Here is a 16927-nt window from a genome sequence, read left to right on the forward strand (position 1 = left end):
TTTCTATGCACATTAGGCTATAATTAAACCCCCATTTCTCAGGGATTGGGGGCTGGGTGGGGGGTGGGGGTGGGGCAGGAAGAAAACAGAAAGAAAATGAGAAGGCCCAAAGAATGGGACCCTAAGAATTCCTTCTGAAGTTCAAGGTCACTCCAAGGTCACCTGGTCTTGAGTGAAGAGAAGCAGGAGCCAATGGCAGCAGGAAAAGGAGTCAACTCTCTCTCTCTCTCTCTCTCTCTCTCTCTCTCTCTCTCTCTCTCACACACACACACACACACACACACACACTAAGCAATTTCAAGTTTTGTTAAAAGCTTCTTTAGAATTGTTCACCACTGCTGCCTTGCTCCTGAGATCTTTTCATTTGCAAGCCAGATGTTCTGAAAACAATAGGAATCTGTACAGTGGCTGCTGCATTTAACAAGGCAAACAATTCTTGGGCCCAGGAGGGGGTGAAGGCAGGGCCAAAGCACAGGGGACACAGGAGGCCCCCAAGAGGACAGTGTGAGGAAGCCGTGCCAAGTGTCCCTGCCTGTGTGGACACTGGGCACTTGTCTTCCTCCTGCCAGTGTTTCCTCTTGCCCACTTGATCCCTCCCTAACCCGGGTAAGTCTGTATTTCTGAGAGCACCACGGGGCACTTGCTAAGTCTCCAATATGGAGACCTGTCAAAGCATCATTTCTTTAATTATTTTTAAACAAGGAACATATGATGAAAGCCTGAGGAGGCTGGGGGCAGGGGGGGGGGGAGGCACGTCTCCTTCACGCCCCATCTCAGTCCTGTGCACGGACACGCGGGATCAGGCGACCTTTGTCTTGTCTGCCCCATACCTAATGTCTTCTGTTCCGTCACAGGTCTACAGGACTCAAAAACTGGTCGCCCAAGAAACTCTTACAGTAGGTAATCCTTAGCAGAAAAAATATATATACATAAACAAGGTATATTTAAAAACAAACTGTGTGTGTGTGTGTGCGCGCGCGCGCATGTGTGCGTGTGTTTCCTGAGGCCACACTTTGCAGTGTTCAGGGCTTACTCTTGGCTCAGCATTCAGGAATCAGTCCTGGCAGCCTCAGAGGACCGTATGGGGTGTCAGGGATCAAACCCAGCTTGGCCTAATGCATGGCAAGCACCCTGAATGCTGTACTGTCTCTCTGGCAAAAGAAATAGACAAATCCTTTAGCCTGTATTGGCGAAAAAAAAAAAAAAGTCATTTACTTTTGGGCATATATATCTTGAAAAAGGGGGCTAGTACCTAAACCAGGTTCCTCTAAGTACCTTGAGTATTAGTATCTGAGTATTAGTACTCTAAGTTTCAGTCCAGTGGGAACAGCGGGCATATCAGTAACACTTGGTGAGCTGTCAACAAGTGAGGGCTGAGATCCAGGCTTGGGGAGCAGGTGCTAACTCTAGATACACGGGTGATGCAGTAACTGGTCTAGAAAGAAAGATGTGATTTCTCCCCAAGAATGGCGTCAGAAATGCCCAAACACACACACACACACACAGACACACAGACACACACAAGTTAGATGCTTGAAGTCAAGCTGGGCCTTGGTGCTAAATTTCCCTAATGCCATCTATTCTTTTTCTTTCTTTTCTCTTTCACTTCCGGTTTGGGGGCCAGACCCAGCCGTGTTCGGAGATCACACCTGCTGGGCCGGGGAGACCACAGGGGATGCTGGGCTCTGAACCCGGGTCAGCTGCATGCAAAGCACGCGCCTTAGCCTGCTGTGCTATTGCTCAGGCCCATCTTCTCTCTCCACTAGCTGATGCCACAGCCCCCAGCCCACGTGTTCTGGAGGGCTCCCTCCCCCCAGTCTGTGTCTGCATTGCTGAGCAAACGCCTGGGGCCCGCTTGGTGTCTCATTGCCCGGCACCAAAACCCTCTCTTGAGGTGCTCCAGAAACGTCCTGTCTCCGGGGGCGCCGGCAGGGTGCTGGGTCTTTGTAAAGGCTTCACAGTGACACACCCATCACGAGCAAGAGCACAGAGCACGCGTCACCAGGCTCGGAGCCCGAAGAACGGGGGGCGGGGGCAGCGCTGGAGCAAAGCCAGTTACTGCGACTGAGATGTGCGCGGAACGGACCCAGCCTCCAGCGCAGGGACGTCACTTCCCCTACGGTCAGGAAAAGGCCAAGGCACCCCGGCACTTGGCCGCCCTAATTTGATGTATTCTACCGACCTCACTGGAAGGATGAGGGCTGGGCCCACCTTCCTGATCTATGTGATCTGATTTGATTCACACACACATAGGTATTAGAAATAGGAAAGCCCGAATAATACAGACCTGGGATGGGACTCTTTCTCCAAGATTGTGGTCGGCATTTACATATATATATATATTTGTATATATATATATTGGATATATATATGTACATATATAAAAATTCGTATATATATGTATATATATATATAAATTTCCAAAATATTTTTCGGGGGGAATGTGGGAACCTTCCAATCGGTGCTCAATGGCCCCACTTGGGGTTTCCTGGCCTCCAGGGCTATACCCAGCTATGTTCAAAAACCCATGTGCAGTGCAGGGGATCAAACTGGGTCAGCTGCGAACAGAGACCTCTGTGTCCTCCAACTCCCCTTTATTGAGTTTTCACTTTCTCCAGTAAGAAAACTCTGACTGTGTTTCTTTTTTCCAAGAAACACAAAATATTTCATTGGATACACATCCTTAAAAAAAAAGAGAGAGAGAGAGAAAGCGAGAGAAACTCATTTAGAAATGACCTACTTCATATTATAAAAAGGATTTTTAAATGCATTTCAGAATTTGGCCCTATAGCTATTTTTTTTTTAATTCTAAGGTGATTTTAGCTTTTTAATTGATGAGAGTCACATGATGGGTCTGACCTACAGGTTCAAGTCCCTGTGGCCTGGATTCTTCATTCCCACTGCTCAGGGCGTTTGTCAAGGGCCTTCTCTGGTGGCGTTTCTCATCAACCATCTAACTCGGGACGCACCCAGGCAGAAACAGCACAGCAGGCACACAAACGAGGGAGAGAAACACAAACTACTCTCCTAAGAAGGCTGCAGGATCTAAAAAGGTGGATACAGCTGTCAAGATGGAGGCAGGCGAGAGCCATGACTCGTGTGCGATCACACACACACATACTCACACACTCACCCCCCCCACAGAGCCATGACACATGTACACACACATACACTCACACACTCATCTTCCCACACAGAGCCATGACACATGCACACACACACACATACTCACACACTCACTCCCCCCCCAGAGCCATGACACATGCACACACACATACTCACACACTCACCCCCCCCAGAGCCATGACACATGCACACACACACACACACACTCATCCCCCCACAGAGCCATGACGGGATCACACACACAACAAACACACACACTCACACACTCACACTCACCCCCCCACAGAGCCATAACGTGATCACACACACACACATACACACTCTCACACACTCACACCCCCACAGAGCCATAACATGATCACACACACACACACACACACACACTCACACCCCCACAGAGCCATAACATGATCTCACACACACACACACACACACACACACTCACCCCCCCCACAGAGCCATGACGGGATCACACACACCACACACACATTCACACACTCACACTCACCCCCCCCCACAGAGCCATAACACGATCACACACACACACACACACACACACACACATACACAGAGGCCCCGCCCCACTCCGCCCTGGCCGTGAGCAGGCAAGCTTGCTTGCATTCCCACTCCCGCTAAGACTCTGCCTCTGGGTCCTTTTCTGGGAAAGGGGCTGGCTGGCTCTGCGTCCACTGCAGGGATGACGGACACAGCCTGCACCCCGACTCTAGCTGCTTCCTCAAGAACGAGGGTTTATCAGCAAGGTGAAGCAAAAAAGCAGGTGAAAAAAAATAATAATGGGTGTGGAGGCCTTCCCTCAGCAAGCGTTGCCAGAGGGCTGCCTGTCTGGTGCGAGAGCAATGCACGTGACAGAGAAGGCGCAGGGGAGGGGGGACATGACAGCCTGTCAGGGAAAGCCGGGACCCGATGGCAGGTCCCAATCCATGCCTCACAGGTGTCTGTTTGTTTAAAAAAATATATATGTACATATATATGTATAAATATATATAAATATGTAAATCACTGTCACTGCCATTGTCATCCTGTTGCTCATCGATTTGCTCGAGTGGGCACCCGTAACATCTCCATCTTGAGACTTGTTACTGTTTTTGGCATACCTAATACACCACGGGAAGCTTGCCAGGCTCTGCCATGCAGACAAGATACTCCCGGTAGCTTGCCAGACTCTCCGAGAGGGGCGGAGGAATCAAACCTGGGTCGGCCGTGTGCAAGGCAAACGCCCTATCGCTGTGTTATAGCTCCAGCCCCAATATATAAATGTATAAATTTATATAAATATATATATATATGTAAAGATGAGTAAGGAGAGGCTGCAAATCTGAGGGCTGAGTGTAATAGAGACGTTATCGGTGCCCACTCGAATAAATCAACGAACAACGGGATGACAGTGATACAGTGATATATATTCAGGAAGAGATTCTAAGAACATTCATGGCCTGATCGTTTCAAAGCCACAGCCAGATCATGTGGCAAACTGACACCCAGCCTTTTCCAGACAAACGTTCTGGTGTCAGTGGGACGGCCTGGAGCCTTCAGCAGGGGTCAGGCGCTGAGTCTGCACAGGATGTGCGGGAGACGCAGAGCTTCCGTCTCCAGCCTAGACCTCCTCCAGGCCAAAGCCTGAATGTGTTCGGAGGGAACCAGGCGACTAGGAGGCCCCCACAGCCTGCTCCTGAACCAGGGGGAGCAATCCGATTACCCTGGTTACGGGAGATCAAAGATAACATGGAGAGTTCTTCCGGTGCAGAGACATCAGAGAGCAACGGCGACCTTCCAGTTTAAAAAAATATTTCCCTATTGCATTTGCACCCTGCTCCTGTAATAAAACTCTGACCTGGAGAATGGGTTTCGGTGATTGCATTTGACTGGGAGAAAAGAAGGAGACGGCTGTGGGCTGCTGAGTTTTTATTTTATCTTATTTTATATATTTTTTTAAAGCTCGGGCTTTATGTTACTGTCACTGGATTTAGCTGTTGAAGCTTTTAAGGCTAATGGTGGCTGTAATGTACCAAACAGTGCAAGAGAGAAGAGTGGAAATTAATTTGGCCATCCATTTGTCAAGATCCAGGCTGGAAGAGATTTTAGGAACCAATCTCAATTTGGGGGGGATAGCCTGGCCCTTCAGAATGGGACACGGGCTCATTCAGTTCCATAACCTTTAATCTGTTTGAAGAAAGGAGCAAATGTTAAATTCCACAAGGGTACTTTCTGGGCAAGATAAATATATATAAGACAATTGTTAAGACACAGCATGCCTGCGAGATCACATCCATTAAGGAAACGGATTCTCTCCAGGGTTTCAGTGGCAAGGCTAGCTTCACTTGCTCTGGGTGTGCCGGGGAGAGGCCGGCCATTCATGACCGCAAAGGCTTGCTATGGGGACAGGGGCCAACTGGTCCCCTGGGGCTCAAGTGCATCTATGATGTTGCCTTTTGTTTGTCTTTGGGCTATACCCAGCGGTGCTTGGGCCTTACTCCTAGCTCTGGGCTCAGCCTGGTGGGGCTTGAGAGACACTGTGTGTTGCTGGGGATTGGAGCCAGTTGAGGGGTTCAGCTGTGTGCAAGACACGTGCCTTAACCCCCGGAATTTCTGTTCAGCTGGACATTGGACATTGTTTGATATTACCTTCAGAGGAGGAACAGAGGGAGAGGGAGGCGTGTGTATGTGTATGAGAGCAAGGGGGGGGCGGGAAAGAGAGAGAGAGAGAGAGAGAGAGACGGAGAGAGAAAGAGGAGAAAGAGGAAGAGAGAGAGAGATGGAGAGAGAGAGAACAATAAGACCGACCCCATAAAGGCACCTCAGAGGCAGACAGAAATACAGCGTTTGTTTTTCAAATTTCCTCTTAAACGGAGTGTCTGCAGCAGAGCTGTGATAACAGTGAGTTGTAGCTGTTTGAGGATGTGAGATTAGCTTTAGTCCGGAGTGAAGGATTAAGAGCTGTGGACAGAGGCGCCTCTGCTGAGATGGATTGTGAGGGGGAGGAGTTCAGGGAGTCTTAAGAAAGACCTTAAGGAAGGAAAAAAAAAAAAAAGAAAAACCAAGAAGGCAGCCTAAACTAGTGAGAGGCCAGCCAGCAAGGAAAAGCAAAGCGAAATACGGTGTTGGAACACGGAGCGTGTCAGGCCTCAACTGCCAGCGAGTGTCAAAACGGAACTCGGACCACCGAGACGGAACATTCTGCAGTGACGGGGAGGGAGGGCTGGCTCGTCCCAGGCAGCGCCTTCCAAGGCAAAAGCAAACCCTGGAAAGGCTTTCTGAAAAGACCTACTGTGTGCAGGGTGTGTGGGGGAGGGGACTGGCAGTCACTGACTCTCACTTCCCAAAGGCTTTTTGCCAAGACACCGAAAACCTGGCAAGCGGAGTGTATGCCTATTTCGACTCGCCTCTGGAAATGGTGAAGAAACCGGCCAAGGTAAAGAAAAACACCCACCCAGTAGGTGTCAGGAGACCTGTGGACTCTGTTCCCCAGAGCCCGGAAGAGGCCCTCGGTGGTCTGTCTGCCAGTGACACAGGCAGCGGGAGGGTTCGACTCAAGTTTTCTGAGTTTAGTGAGGAGGTAGAAGGAACTACAGGCGCTGAGACAGACACACGGATGAGTGTTCCCAGAGTGGCCAGGACGGAGCCTGGGACTGGAGACACACAAAAACCCACCAATGGACTCTCAGAAGACTTTAAACCGGGCACTGACGTTCTCACTGCCAGCATCTGGCGGGCGTGTCCCAGGGGTCGTGTCACGGGCCACCTCTGCCCCACCAGAAGAGGGAAAAGAAAACTGACATCCTATGGCCCTTTGTTACATCTCATCAACCCAGGAGGGCTCTTTCACGGGGAATCTTAGAATCTGCCCGCTCATCTTCACTGACGCCTGCCAAAGTTAAAAATGCCTCCACAGAGGACGGCTGCTGTCTCTGGGGTGGGAAAGAGGATTAATCCAGAGGAACGGGGAGTGCAATCGTGCTCTGCCAGAGTCCAGTGACAGGACTGTGTGCGGGGGCAGGGCCTCATCTAGGGCCCAATAAAGCAGAGATGGTATCTGTTAAAGGGCTCTCCCCCGCGGAACAGTCACCATGACATGCCCATGGGCAAGAGGGGGCCTGTCCCCAGCGGGGTCCTTTCGGTCTGGTGGACGAGCAGCAGCCAGCCACGCTGGGCAGCTGGAAAGCCATCGGGGACTCTGAAGGGGATGGATGACACTTTTTCCTCCCGAGGAAGAGTCGGAAGGAAGAGACGGCTGAACTCATTTTGAGTAAGACTTTCAGCTGATCCCAGAAGATGGAGCCATAGAGCGAGAACCCGCGCCCCTCCACACTGAGTTGAAGGCAAGAGGGAGGCCTTGGAGACCCCCAGGGAAGATGGGGAGCCCCAGGTGAGCCCCGAGAAGACTCAGGCAATGCAAATCGGTAGTATGCAGAGGCAGGAAGGACCAGAGGCCAGCAGGAACATCGCCTGCAGAGCTAGGCACGCTGAAGCCGGCGTTTCCCTTCACGGGGAATAAGATGGAATCAAGACAAGGAGAAGATCCCGTGCCATATACTTACCACGCTGCCAACCACGGTCAACCTACGGCTGCTGGCGTGTTTGCAAACAGCCAGGAAGCCGTTCTCCTTGGCATTGGCCTTGAATAGTGATGCTCAAAACAAAACAAAACAACACAAAACAAAAAACAATGAAGAAGAAACCTCCTAGTCACAAAGCTGCAAAACTGCTGATGTTGCAGTTAGAAATTCGGATGCGACAGATCTTAGAAGCCGAATTAAGGACACAGTATCCAGCGTCTTGTGAGGTTCTCTAATAAAGAAACCATTCATGCCAAGGACTTCAAGGGAACACTTCGGCTTTCTTTTATACAGACCAGAAAAACAATATACATTCAGGACATTTTTCAATGGTAATGAAGGTACCGTACCTGTGATGATGGGGAGGATGGTGGTGGTGGTGATGGTGGTTGTTGTGGGAGGAGGGAGAGTTGTGGGGGGATCTGGATAAAAAAAAAAAAAGGAAAATCAAACCCACAACGTTGAACACAACAGTGACACCAGCAAGGACAAACCAGGGCACGAGGACACTGAAATGCTCCTTTGAGGACTCCACGTTAGACCTGAAAGTCGATTTTTAAATTTTCCTCTTGTCCCCCCTACCAAAGATTAGCTTTGTAATTATAACCCAAGAGCTAAGGTGCAAGAGCTAAGAAAAGAAGGACAGAGATTGGTATTAATGAGGTGAATCAGGGATGAGGTATGTAGAGAAGGAAGTGAAAATAATAAAATAAAATAAAATACATATATTCAATGGATGACACCCCCTCGCCCACCAATCTGATTTCAAAGGTTGAGATCTTTGAAATGAGGCCGACCCATCTCGGTACCCCAGAAGGCACAATGGCTGCCATTTGGCTTTAGATTCTGACAGAGGGGGAGAAAGAGACGGGGCTGCTCTATTTAAAGGGCTCCTATCGGCCAAGGATGAGTGTGCGCCTGTCCCCTTGCTCTCTCTGACTGCTAACTTCATTATTCTCCATCAATACACCTCAGCAGGAAGTAAAGCTACTTCTAGCCTTGTAATAAATACAAAGACGAGAGAATGTCACCACTAAATACCAAGTTCCAGGCATGGGAGATTTTACTGAGATTTTATTTTATTTTTTAAAAGTCAATAAATTTTACAACTTATAAATATTAATGAGCTCGTTGCTTTGGCTCCTGTTAAAAGTGTGACCTAAGCAGATGACAATGATAAAACTGGAAGAACGTTTCCCGACATGTAAACAAGAGAACTAAATATAAACAGGTCTTGACCCTCTGAGCCCGGAATCCAATCGGGAACCCTCTTGTCAGATGTTGGATACACTGTATATTCTTCTTTCTCCGTAAAACATAATGTGGAGGGAAAGGAAAGGGCATATATAAAAGAGGGGGGAAAAAAATTCGAAAGCCCAAATGATCAAACTGAATGTGTTAAATTGTCAGCAAGACTTTGAACTAAGCAATCATTCTGCTATAATAGAGTCTAAGACGATTTGAAGGCTTTTGATTTTAAATTTTATCTAAAGCACGCCAACTTTTCCTCCCTGACACATCTGGTGTCCTTTTATCTCCAAGTGAGCTCTCAGATTGTCTAATTAATACATCAAAACTTTAATTATAGACTGCACCTCCATTCGGTTTGGTACAACTTCCAGAAAGTTTATGAAAACATTATCTCGGTGCCTGGCCGGAAGGTCTGTTGGAAATGATTCTGCTATTGATCCCGTAGCCCACGGGCGGCTTCTCTCCTACAAATACAAACGGGCGGATTGGAGAGGGCTGAGCCAGCAGCAAATCCTTCTGTCTCACAGGCGACTTTGCTTATTTGAGTTGGGATGGGGGTGGGGGGTAAGTTGACTGTTTAAAGCAGCCTCACACATTAATCAGAAAGGGAATCCATTAAGAAAAGAAAAAAATCTCTCTCCGCCAAGAAATAAAAAGGATCCAATTAATAACTGCAAAAGTCAGTTTTCAAAGAATGGTTTGAGAAACATGATCCTTTAGGCTGGAGGTTTAGTTGGTGACCGGGACAGGAAGTCTTTTGTGACCCCTCCTCCCCAAGGTCATGTGCAGGTATCCTGCGACTTGGGAGGTGCACACACGGGGTACGCGTGAGTAGGGGCATGCAGCCCAGAGCCAAGCATGGCAGACACTCTGCCCCCTCAACAGCAGGTCTCGGCCGTACCCTGAAGATGTCCGTGGCCCAACGGGAGAACAGCCAGTATGGCTCTTCTGATCTGGCTCAATGATAGTATTTATCACTCAAAAGGAACATCTGTCCCTGGGAGACTTCCCCGGACCTTCTATAATGTGATTCCTCAACCTCTCTCTGAAGTCTCGGCATCAAGTGTGTGCTGCCCGTTACACAATCAAAGCGGACCCGAAGGTGATTTGAAAATTAGGAACCCAGGGATGGACCAGACTAATGAGGGCAGAGCCTTGGGAGAAAAAAAAGGTCATGGGTCCCTCTCATTTTGTGAGAAATCACACACTTTGAATTATTTCCCTCGCGGCTGGGGTAGCTTTTGTCCTCCATCTCTGGCTCGAGTGACCTGAATGAATCAGAGTCTGTTAACCGGTAGAACCTCAAAGCTCCGGTTTCTCCTAGCACCATGGCTGATGTGAGGCCACCACTTAAGGAAATGCAGCCTGGCAGCTAATGGCCAATGACCGCCACACAGAAGCCCAAAGAACGAAATCAAACAGGCCGGGGCGCCAGCCAGCTAGGTACTCCAAGGACGGAAGTAACTCCCAGAGAACTAGACGTTTTAGAGGCCATGTTAACGTTTAGTTCAGGCAATACGTTGGAAGTTACTGTGCTCGTACAGTTGGTCACCTCTGAAAATGTACTCAAGATGATGGACTGCTAATAGACAAGTAGTCTCTCAGGATTAGAGCCTGTCACTCCAAGAATTTCTATGAGCCCCAGAGAAGGGAGGGCGATGGGATATTAGAGCTTGATCGAGTTCCTAGGTGAGGACAAGCATAGTATCTTGGGTTGGAGAGTGAGAAAGTGAGAAAGAGACAGAGACAGAAAGAGACACAGGAGAGAGACAGAGACAGAGAAAGAGAGAGAGAGAAGAGAGAGAGAGAGAGAGAGAGAGAGAGAGAGAGAGAGAGAGAGAGAGAGAGAGGTGTAAACAGGTGAATCCCTGTTTCCCAGACTTTGAATAAGGTGCCCTGACCCAAAGGGTTAATTCCAAAAGGACCATTTACAAAGGAGAGGGCTGGCCTACGGGGGTGCAGTGAGAATAAGACTAATGCCAAAGAAAGAACCATATCTTGCTGGGACCTTGAAGTCAAATTGGGGGGGTTCTGAAATCTACTTCATACCTGTCTGGGCTTGGGTAAATGACGTGATACTTCCATACTTCATTATTTAGATAGGGTTCAGGGCCCACACCTGGCAGTGCATGGGGGTCAGACCAGGGCCGGCCGTCCCGTAAGGCGAGTGCCTCATGCGCCCACTCTATGTCCCTGGCCCCTCAAGCTCCGTGTTACCCTCTGTGACCTAGGGGGCGATCACACGCCTCTTCCCAAGGCTGCTGCGCAGAGGAGAGATGATCCGGCACCTGCCAGTCACCACCGGGCGGGAAGGCAGGCCAAGGAAGAGCGAGGCTCGGGAATGATGGAGTCCCTCAGACTCCCCAAGGGGTCTCGTCTCGAGATGCGGGAACAGTAGGTCGCCTGCATCAAAAGTGCGCCCCTCCCAATGACCTAGTCTTGGGACTCAGGGAAGCATGTAATAGGCCCCGGGCAGTCTGTCAGGGCTGCTGGCAATCTCGTTTGTAAAACGAGCTGCACGGCGTTCTGGAAACTTGGTTAACGGCAATGGAAGGAACTTGGGGGGGGGGGTGCCAACATAGAGAGCAAAGGGCTTGGAAGGGCTGGTTATAGAAGCCACAGGGAAGGGGGTCTCCCTGCCCGCCCCGTCCACTCTCTTCCTAGCTGTGGGCGGAGATGAGCAGTCAGGGGCCCGGGCCGGGGAGAGCTGCAGTGTGGGTGACATGTCTAGCTTGCTGGTCCTTCTTCCACGGCCGTGACATTCCTTCCCCTCAAGGAGATCAAACTCAACGACATCTACAGGGAGAATCAACGGCATGCCGTGTGCGTTTTCTCTGCAGAGTAATGTGCCAGGAAAACAGGCCTCAGAGACCTAGAACCACGGGTAGGGCTAAGACGTGGTGCTTTTGTTCTCCGTGCAGGCTAAGCCCCACAGACCTGGCATCTTGGGGCCCTCCTGGGACCAGGCCCAGGAGAATGCTCAGCCCTGTCAGTGTGAAGGGTCAAGCATGCGCCTTTCAGCAAAAAGGCGACTTCTCCTCTGTGCTCCACAAGGAAAGTGGCCAGGCTCTCCGGAATGTGCAATATTTCGCTGGGGCATTTAGGGGTGGACGTCAGCCTCTGTTTGTCTTTGGATCATTCTGCACTGCCAAGGGAAGAAAGAAAATGCACACACATACTCAAATATTGATGAGACCCCGGGATCCCCCTGCCTCTGGTTCCTTACTCGGGGTCATGTCATTTCATGAGTGTTTTCGCCTGGAATGAAGCTAACCAAGAGGCTTCAATTGGACAGAAGAGAGTCAATTTGTCATCCTAAGACTAGCAAGACACTGCACTCTGCAGCAAGGCAGACTATTCACCCCACGCAAAGCTGGCGGTTAAGCTAGAAAAGGGAAATGACGTTTAAAAATTTCGTGCACACAGTAGATGCTCAATAAATATTTGTGGCTCAGCGAATGGAATGAATAATAGGCTTTAATTACCCTGTAAAAAAGATATTAAGAAAATAAGCACATGAGGGGAAAAAAGCATCAACAGTCACTTGTGTCTAAAGCAGTGACTCTAGGTGGGTTACTGTCGCTACCAAGGGCCTTCGACTTTATACCCCCACTGCTCCCCCCACCCCCAGTTACTTACTGGCTTGCAACATCTTTTGGAAGGTAACTGCTTCCTGCTGAGAATAGGATATTTCTGCTCATCAAAGCAGAAGAAAGGCTAGGCCAGGTATCATAAGAAAACACCAGTGGGGAATACGCTCTCTGAGCTGAAAGCCGTTAATTGGTAAGGCTGGGTTTTGCAGTCATTATTTCTAACATAATCTCCATGGCCGGTGCCGGAGGACACAGCTCTTGCACACAGCAGGACAGGAACTAGCAGGAACCCCCAGTCCCCTCCAAAAAAAAAAAAAAAAGTGAGAGGCATAGAAGAAAGCCCTGCACTCAGTGGAGGTGGAGTGGAGGAGGGGGCCGGCAGGGAGCTCTGGGGACCACCTCAGTCCAGGCTCTTTTGGAAAGTTCTGGAAGAAAACAAACTGGGTTTGGGTTCGTGCCCTGGCCCGCGAGCGGCCGGGGAGCAGGCGAGCGTCTCACGTACCGTATACATACAGCATGTAATCCGAGTGGGCCTTGCCCACCACGTTGGACGCCTCACAGCGGTATGTGCCGTTGTCGGTTTTGTTGAGGTTGTTGATGACCAGGCTGGGCCCGGACAGGATGGCGTGCTGAGGCATCTCCTCATCGAGTCTCACCCATGTCACCATCACGGGCCTGCAGGGGCGAGACGAGAGAGACGGGTTCTGTTACTGGTCCTCAGGGAGACGTCGGCCTCGGACCTCTCGCCCGCACGTGGGACGAATCGGTTAAGGAGGCCCACCGGGACGGCCCTGGGGAACGGCGGGCAGTGGTGCTGGGAGACGCACGCCGGGGGATGGGCGGGTGTTGGGACACTGTCTGACTGAAGCCCAATCTCGGACAACTTGGTAGCTGAGTATCTCAGCAGGACGGTGGCAAGTTCGCAGCATTACGCCCGGGAAGTCTCCCAGGGGTCTGTCCTAGAATCACCGTGTTCGAAGAAACGTGACCGGATGTTGGGAAGCCAGGAGGAGGCTGCCCGAGGAGTCTCTGTCTTCCAGCAAATAAATCAGCGCGCTCTATTTGACGTGGTTTCACCGCGCTTCAGACAGGACAGAGCGTGGGGTGGGGGGTGGGGGGCGGGGGGTGGGATCTGATTCTTGCCTAGTAATGGACATTTAGAAGATCTGAGTAATAGTTCTCTCATCTGGTCTCTGCAGTTTGTGTGTGTGGGGGGGGGGGGCGGGGGGTGGCAACACCTGTCTCTTTCCCAGAAATATGCAATGACTTCCTTTATTAATGTTTTAAGTGTGTATTTGTTTATTTAGGATTGGGGCGTGCCACATCTGGCAGTGCTCAGGGCTTTTTTCTGACTCTGTGCTCAGTGGCTTGTAGGGGCTGCTGGGAACCGAACCCGGGTCCTCTGTGTGAAAGCTGGGTGCCCACCCTCGGTACCACCCTCTCTCTGGCCCTTCCTGCCTTTGCTTTAACCCTTCCAATAAGCCGCCTCCCTCTGCAGCCCGCACCCCCTTATTTCTGTGCCCCTTAGTAAAATTTCTTCCTTGCCTGCCTCACACCGCTACCCGTTCTCCTCGTGGGGAACACCAGCACCCCCACCGCCCAAACATACACTCCAGCTCGAGGGGACGAGCTCCCTGGGATGTGCTGTGGACGTAGCTCTTGGCAGCTGCTCATCGGAGATGCCAAAACTGTCCCCATCTGGGTCAAAGCAAGTTGCAGAGAATATCCAAACCGTTCCCAGGGGCCAAAGCAGACTTTCAATTCACAGAAGCGGGGCTGGAGTGACAGTATAGAGGTGAGGGTGTTTGCCTTGCACACGGCTGACCCGGGTTCGATCCCCAGGATCCCGTAGCACCGCCCAGGAGTAATTCCTGAGTGCAGAGCCAGGAGGAACCCCTGAGCACCGCCGGGTGTGACCCAAAAAGAAAAAAAATATCGATTCACAGAAGTTGAGCCGTGGCCCAGGGCCCTGCCCTCCAAATCCCCCGAAACGGAAGCCAGGCCACTGCCAGCGCGCCCCGGAGGCTATCCTTTCCAAGGAAGGAGCACTGAGAGAGGAGCTCGCCGTGCTCTCCCACTCCGTCCCCACCGTTCCCTCCAGGTGCCTCAGCGGCGACACGGCTGAAGACCCCGGCTTAATGGTGAACGGAAACTCCTGTTAGCCCTGCCAGGTAGCATTCCAGCTCTCAAATGGGATGTGAAGGTACATTTCCCCCCCCTTTAATTACACATGAGTTTGTCATCACGGCCCAGTAAATTATTTAAGAATTAGCAGCGCATATGCCCTCCTCACAGGCACCGGCGCCTGGGTCTGGCTGGCCGTCAGGCCCCACGTCCCGCTGCTTGACAGCTGAGACCGTCAGTGGGGGTAAGTGCCGAGAATATTCACAACATTTAATGGCGAGTTAAATTACCATTTTTATTGTATGCAATTTCTTGAGAAAATAAATAGGTAACGTGCCGGAAGGGAGAGGGCCGCGGCCCGCGTGCCTGCTCGCGCGGCCACAGACCCGCTCCCGTCTCAGAGGGACGGACAAATACCCTCGTTGGCATAAATGTCCTGCAGGAAACGTGTAATTTACTGTCCCCGTGGCACATTCAATTGAACACACTACCTTCTTCGAGGGGGAAATACAGAAACAAAATATAGGGTTGAGCGCCAGGGACTGTAAATGTGGTTAATGTGGCTGAATACAGGTATTGCGGGTGGCCAAGGGGCCCGCAAGCAGTTTTTTTTTTCCCCTCCACTGGGTTGCAAGGTAAGCTGCTAACTAGGGCCTAATCCGAACCGTTCGCAGAAAGCGCTGGGTGGTTCGCGGGGTTCCCGGGAGGAAAAGATGGTGCTTCGGCTGGGGGCCGGCGGCAGCGAGGAGGCACGCCCGCTTCTCACGTGAGGAAACGCTGTTTCCAGAGGGTTCGGGTCGGCCCAGGCACCGGGGCGGGGTGGGCACCGGGAGGGGCGATGCCCGACTGTCTGGGTGCTGGGGTGCCAGCCGGGCAGGGTCCCTGCGCTGGGCCATGGGGACCCCACCTGAGGGCTCTGGGAAGCAGGAAAGCCCGAGGAGGAGGCAGGCGAGTGGGCTTCCACGAGAGGCAGCACCAGGCAGGGACGGCAGAGGGAGCCCAGGCTCTGGGTGGGGACCGCGACCACAGGAGAGCCCATCCCAACAGTGGCCAGAACGTCCCTCTTGGACTGTGCGGACTGGACTCTCTCCAGCTGAGAAACAATCAGAGCAATCCCCACTCTCCTCGAGAGATGGGCCTTCCCTGTTCGTTCCAAGTTCAATGGGGTCGGCCCTAAGGTGAGGCGAAGCGGACGTGGGGTCACTCATGGGCCCTGAGCAGGGGTACAGGAAGGGGATTCCATGTATTTTCTCTCTCTCTCTCTCTTGCTCACTCTTTCTCTCTCGCCCGCTCTCTGTCTGTCTCTAGGTCTGTGTGTCTGTCACTCTCTGTCTTTCTCCCTCTCTCTCTTTCTCTTTCTCTCTATCTGTCTCCAGGTCTGTCTGTTTCTCTCTCTCTGTGTGTCTGTCTGTCTCTCTCCCTGTCTCTCTGTTGCTGTCTCTCTCTAGGTCTCTGTTTGTCTGTGTGTCTGTCTCTCAGCACACCCATCAATGTTCAGAGGTTATTCCTGGCTCTCCTGGCTCTGCACTCAGGAACTACACCTGGCAGAGCTCAGGGACCATATGGGACATGAGACTGAACCTGGGTTGGCCATGTGCTAGGCAAGCACCCTCCCCGCGACACGGGAAATGGCTTCTATATATGTTTCAATAGAAGTGTTGGTCCTTTTCTCCTGTGTAATGCTATGTGTTTATATGTGTGTGCACACACACAGAAAAACATACACATAGACAGATCACACACACACACACACACACACACGCACACACACACTTTTGAGAAAAATCCCTAAACCATACCTTACTAAGCAAACCCATCTCAGACCAGGGCTAACAGGCTCTAACAGCTGGCACCTGTACTTTGCCGGCAGCTCCCTGGACCACTGGGGGTGACCCCCCCAGCACCTGGCAGCACAGTCCAAAGAAACAAAAACAACTACCACCCCAAGTCCCCGGACCCAGGAAAAAGGAACATTTTCTCGGAGGCAAGTTCTCACTGTCTGAGGGCAGGAGCAGCACAATCAAAGGTAGAGCGAACTCATTTGCCGGCAGCTCAATTTAAGGCTGAAAGCCATCTCCCCAGCAGCTGAGACATTAGCACAGAAGGTAGCAAATAGATCATTAGATTGTGGGCACACCAAAAATTTATTAGGATTACGTTGTGCGTGAGAGAGAAAAATAGTTCTGACAGTCATGTGGGTGATAATAAAATAGAATTAGCTGCAATTTCCATCTGCGCGGGGGGTTCATCTCTCTCCCC

At 51.1% G+C, this 16927-nt stretch overlaps 1 protein-coding gene across 8 annotated transcripts in view; it reads right to left on the reverse strand.

The window, feature by feature from the left end:
• CADM1 (cell adhesion molecule 1) overlaps positions 1-16927 on the reverse strand; it is a 373107-nt gene that overhangs the window by 34686 nt on the left and 321494 nt on the right. For 5 of the 8 annotated variants that reach the window (XM_055129871.1, XM_055129869.1, XM_055129872.1 and 2 more), the window contains exons 7-8: positions 13047-13219; positions 8051-8122 (exon numbers count right to left, since the gene is read on the reverse strand). In XM_055129871.1, coding sequence (XP_054985846.1) covers positions 8051-8122; positions 13047-13219 — 245 coding nt within the window. The remainder of the gene's footprint in view (positions 1-8050; positions 8123-13046; positions 13220-16927) is intronic. The other 3 variants (XM_055129874.1, XM_055129873.1, XM_055129870.1) reach the window with 1 other exon arrangement.

Source organism: Sorex araneus, chromosome 3, assembly GCF_027595985.1.
Source record: "Sorex araneus isolate mSorAra2 chromosome 3, mSorAra2.pri, whole genome shotgun sequence".
Taxonomy (NCBI): Eukaryota; Metazoa; Chordata; class Mammalia; order Eulipotyphla; family Soricidae; genus Sorex; species Sorex araneus.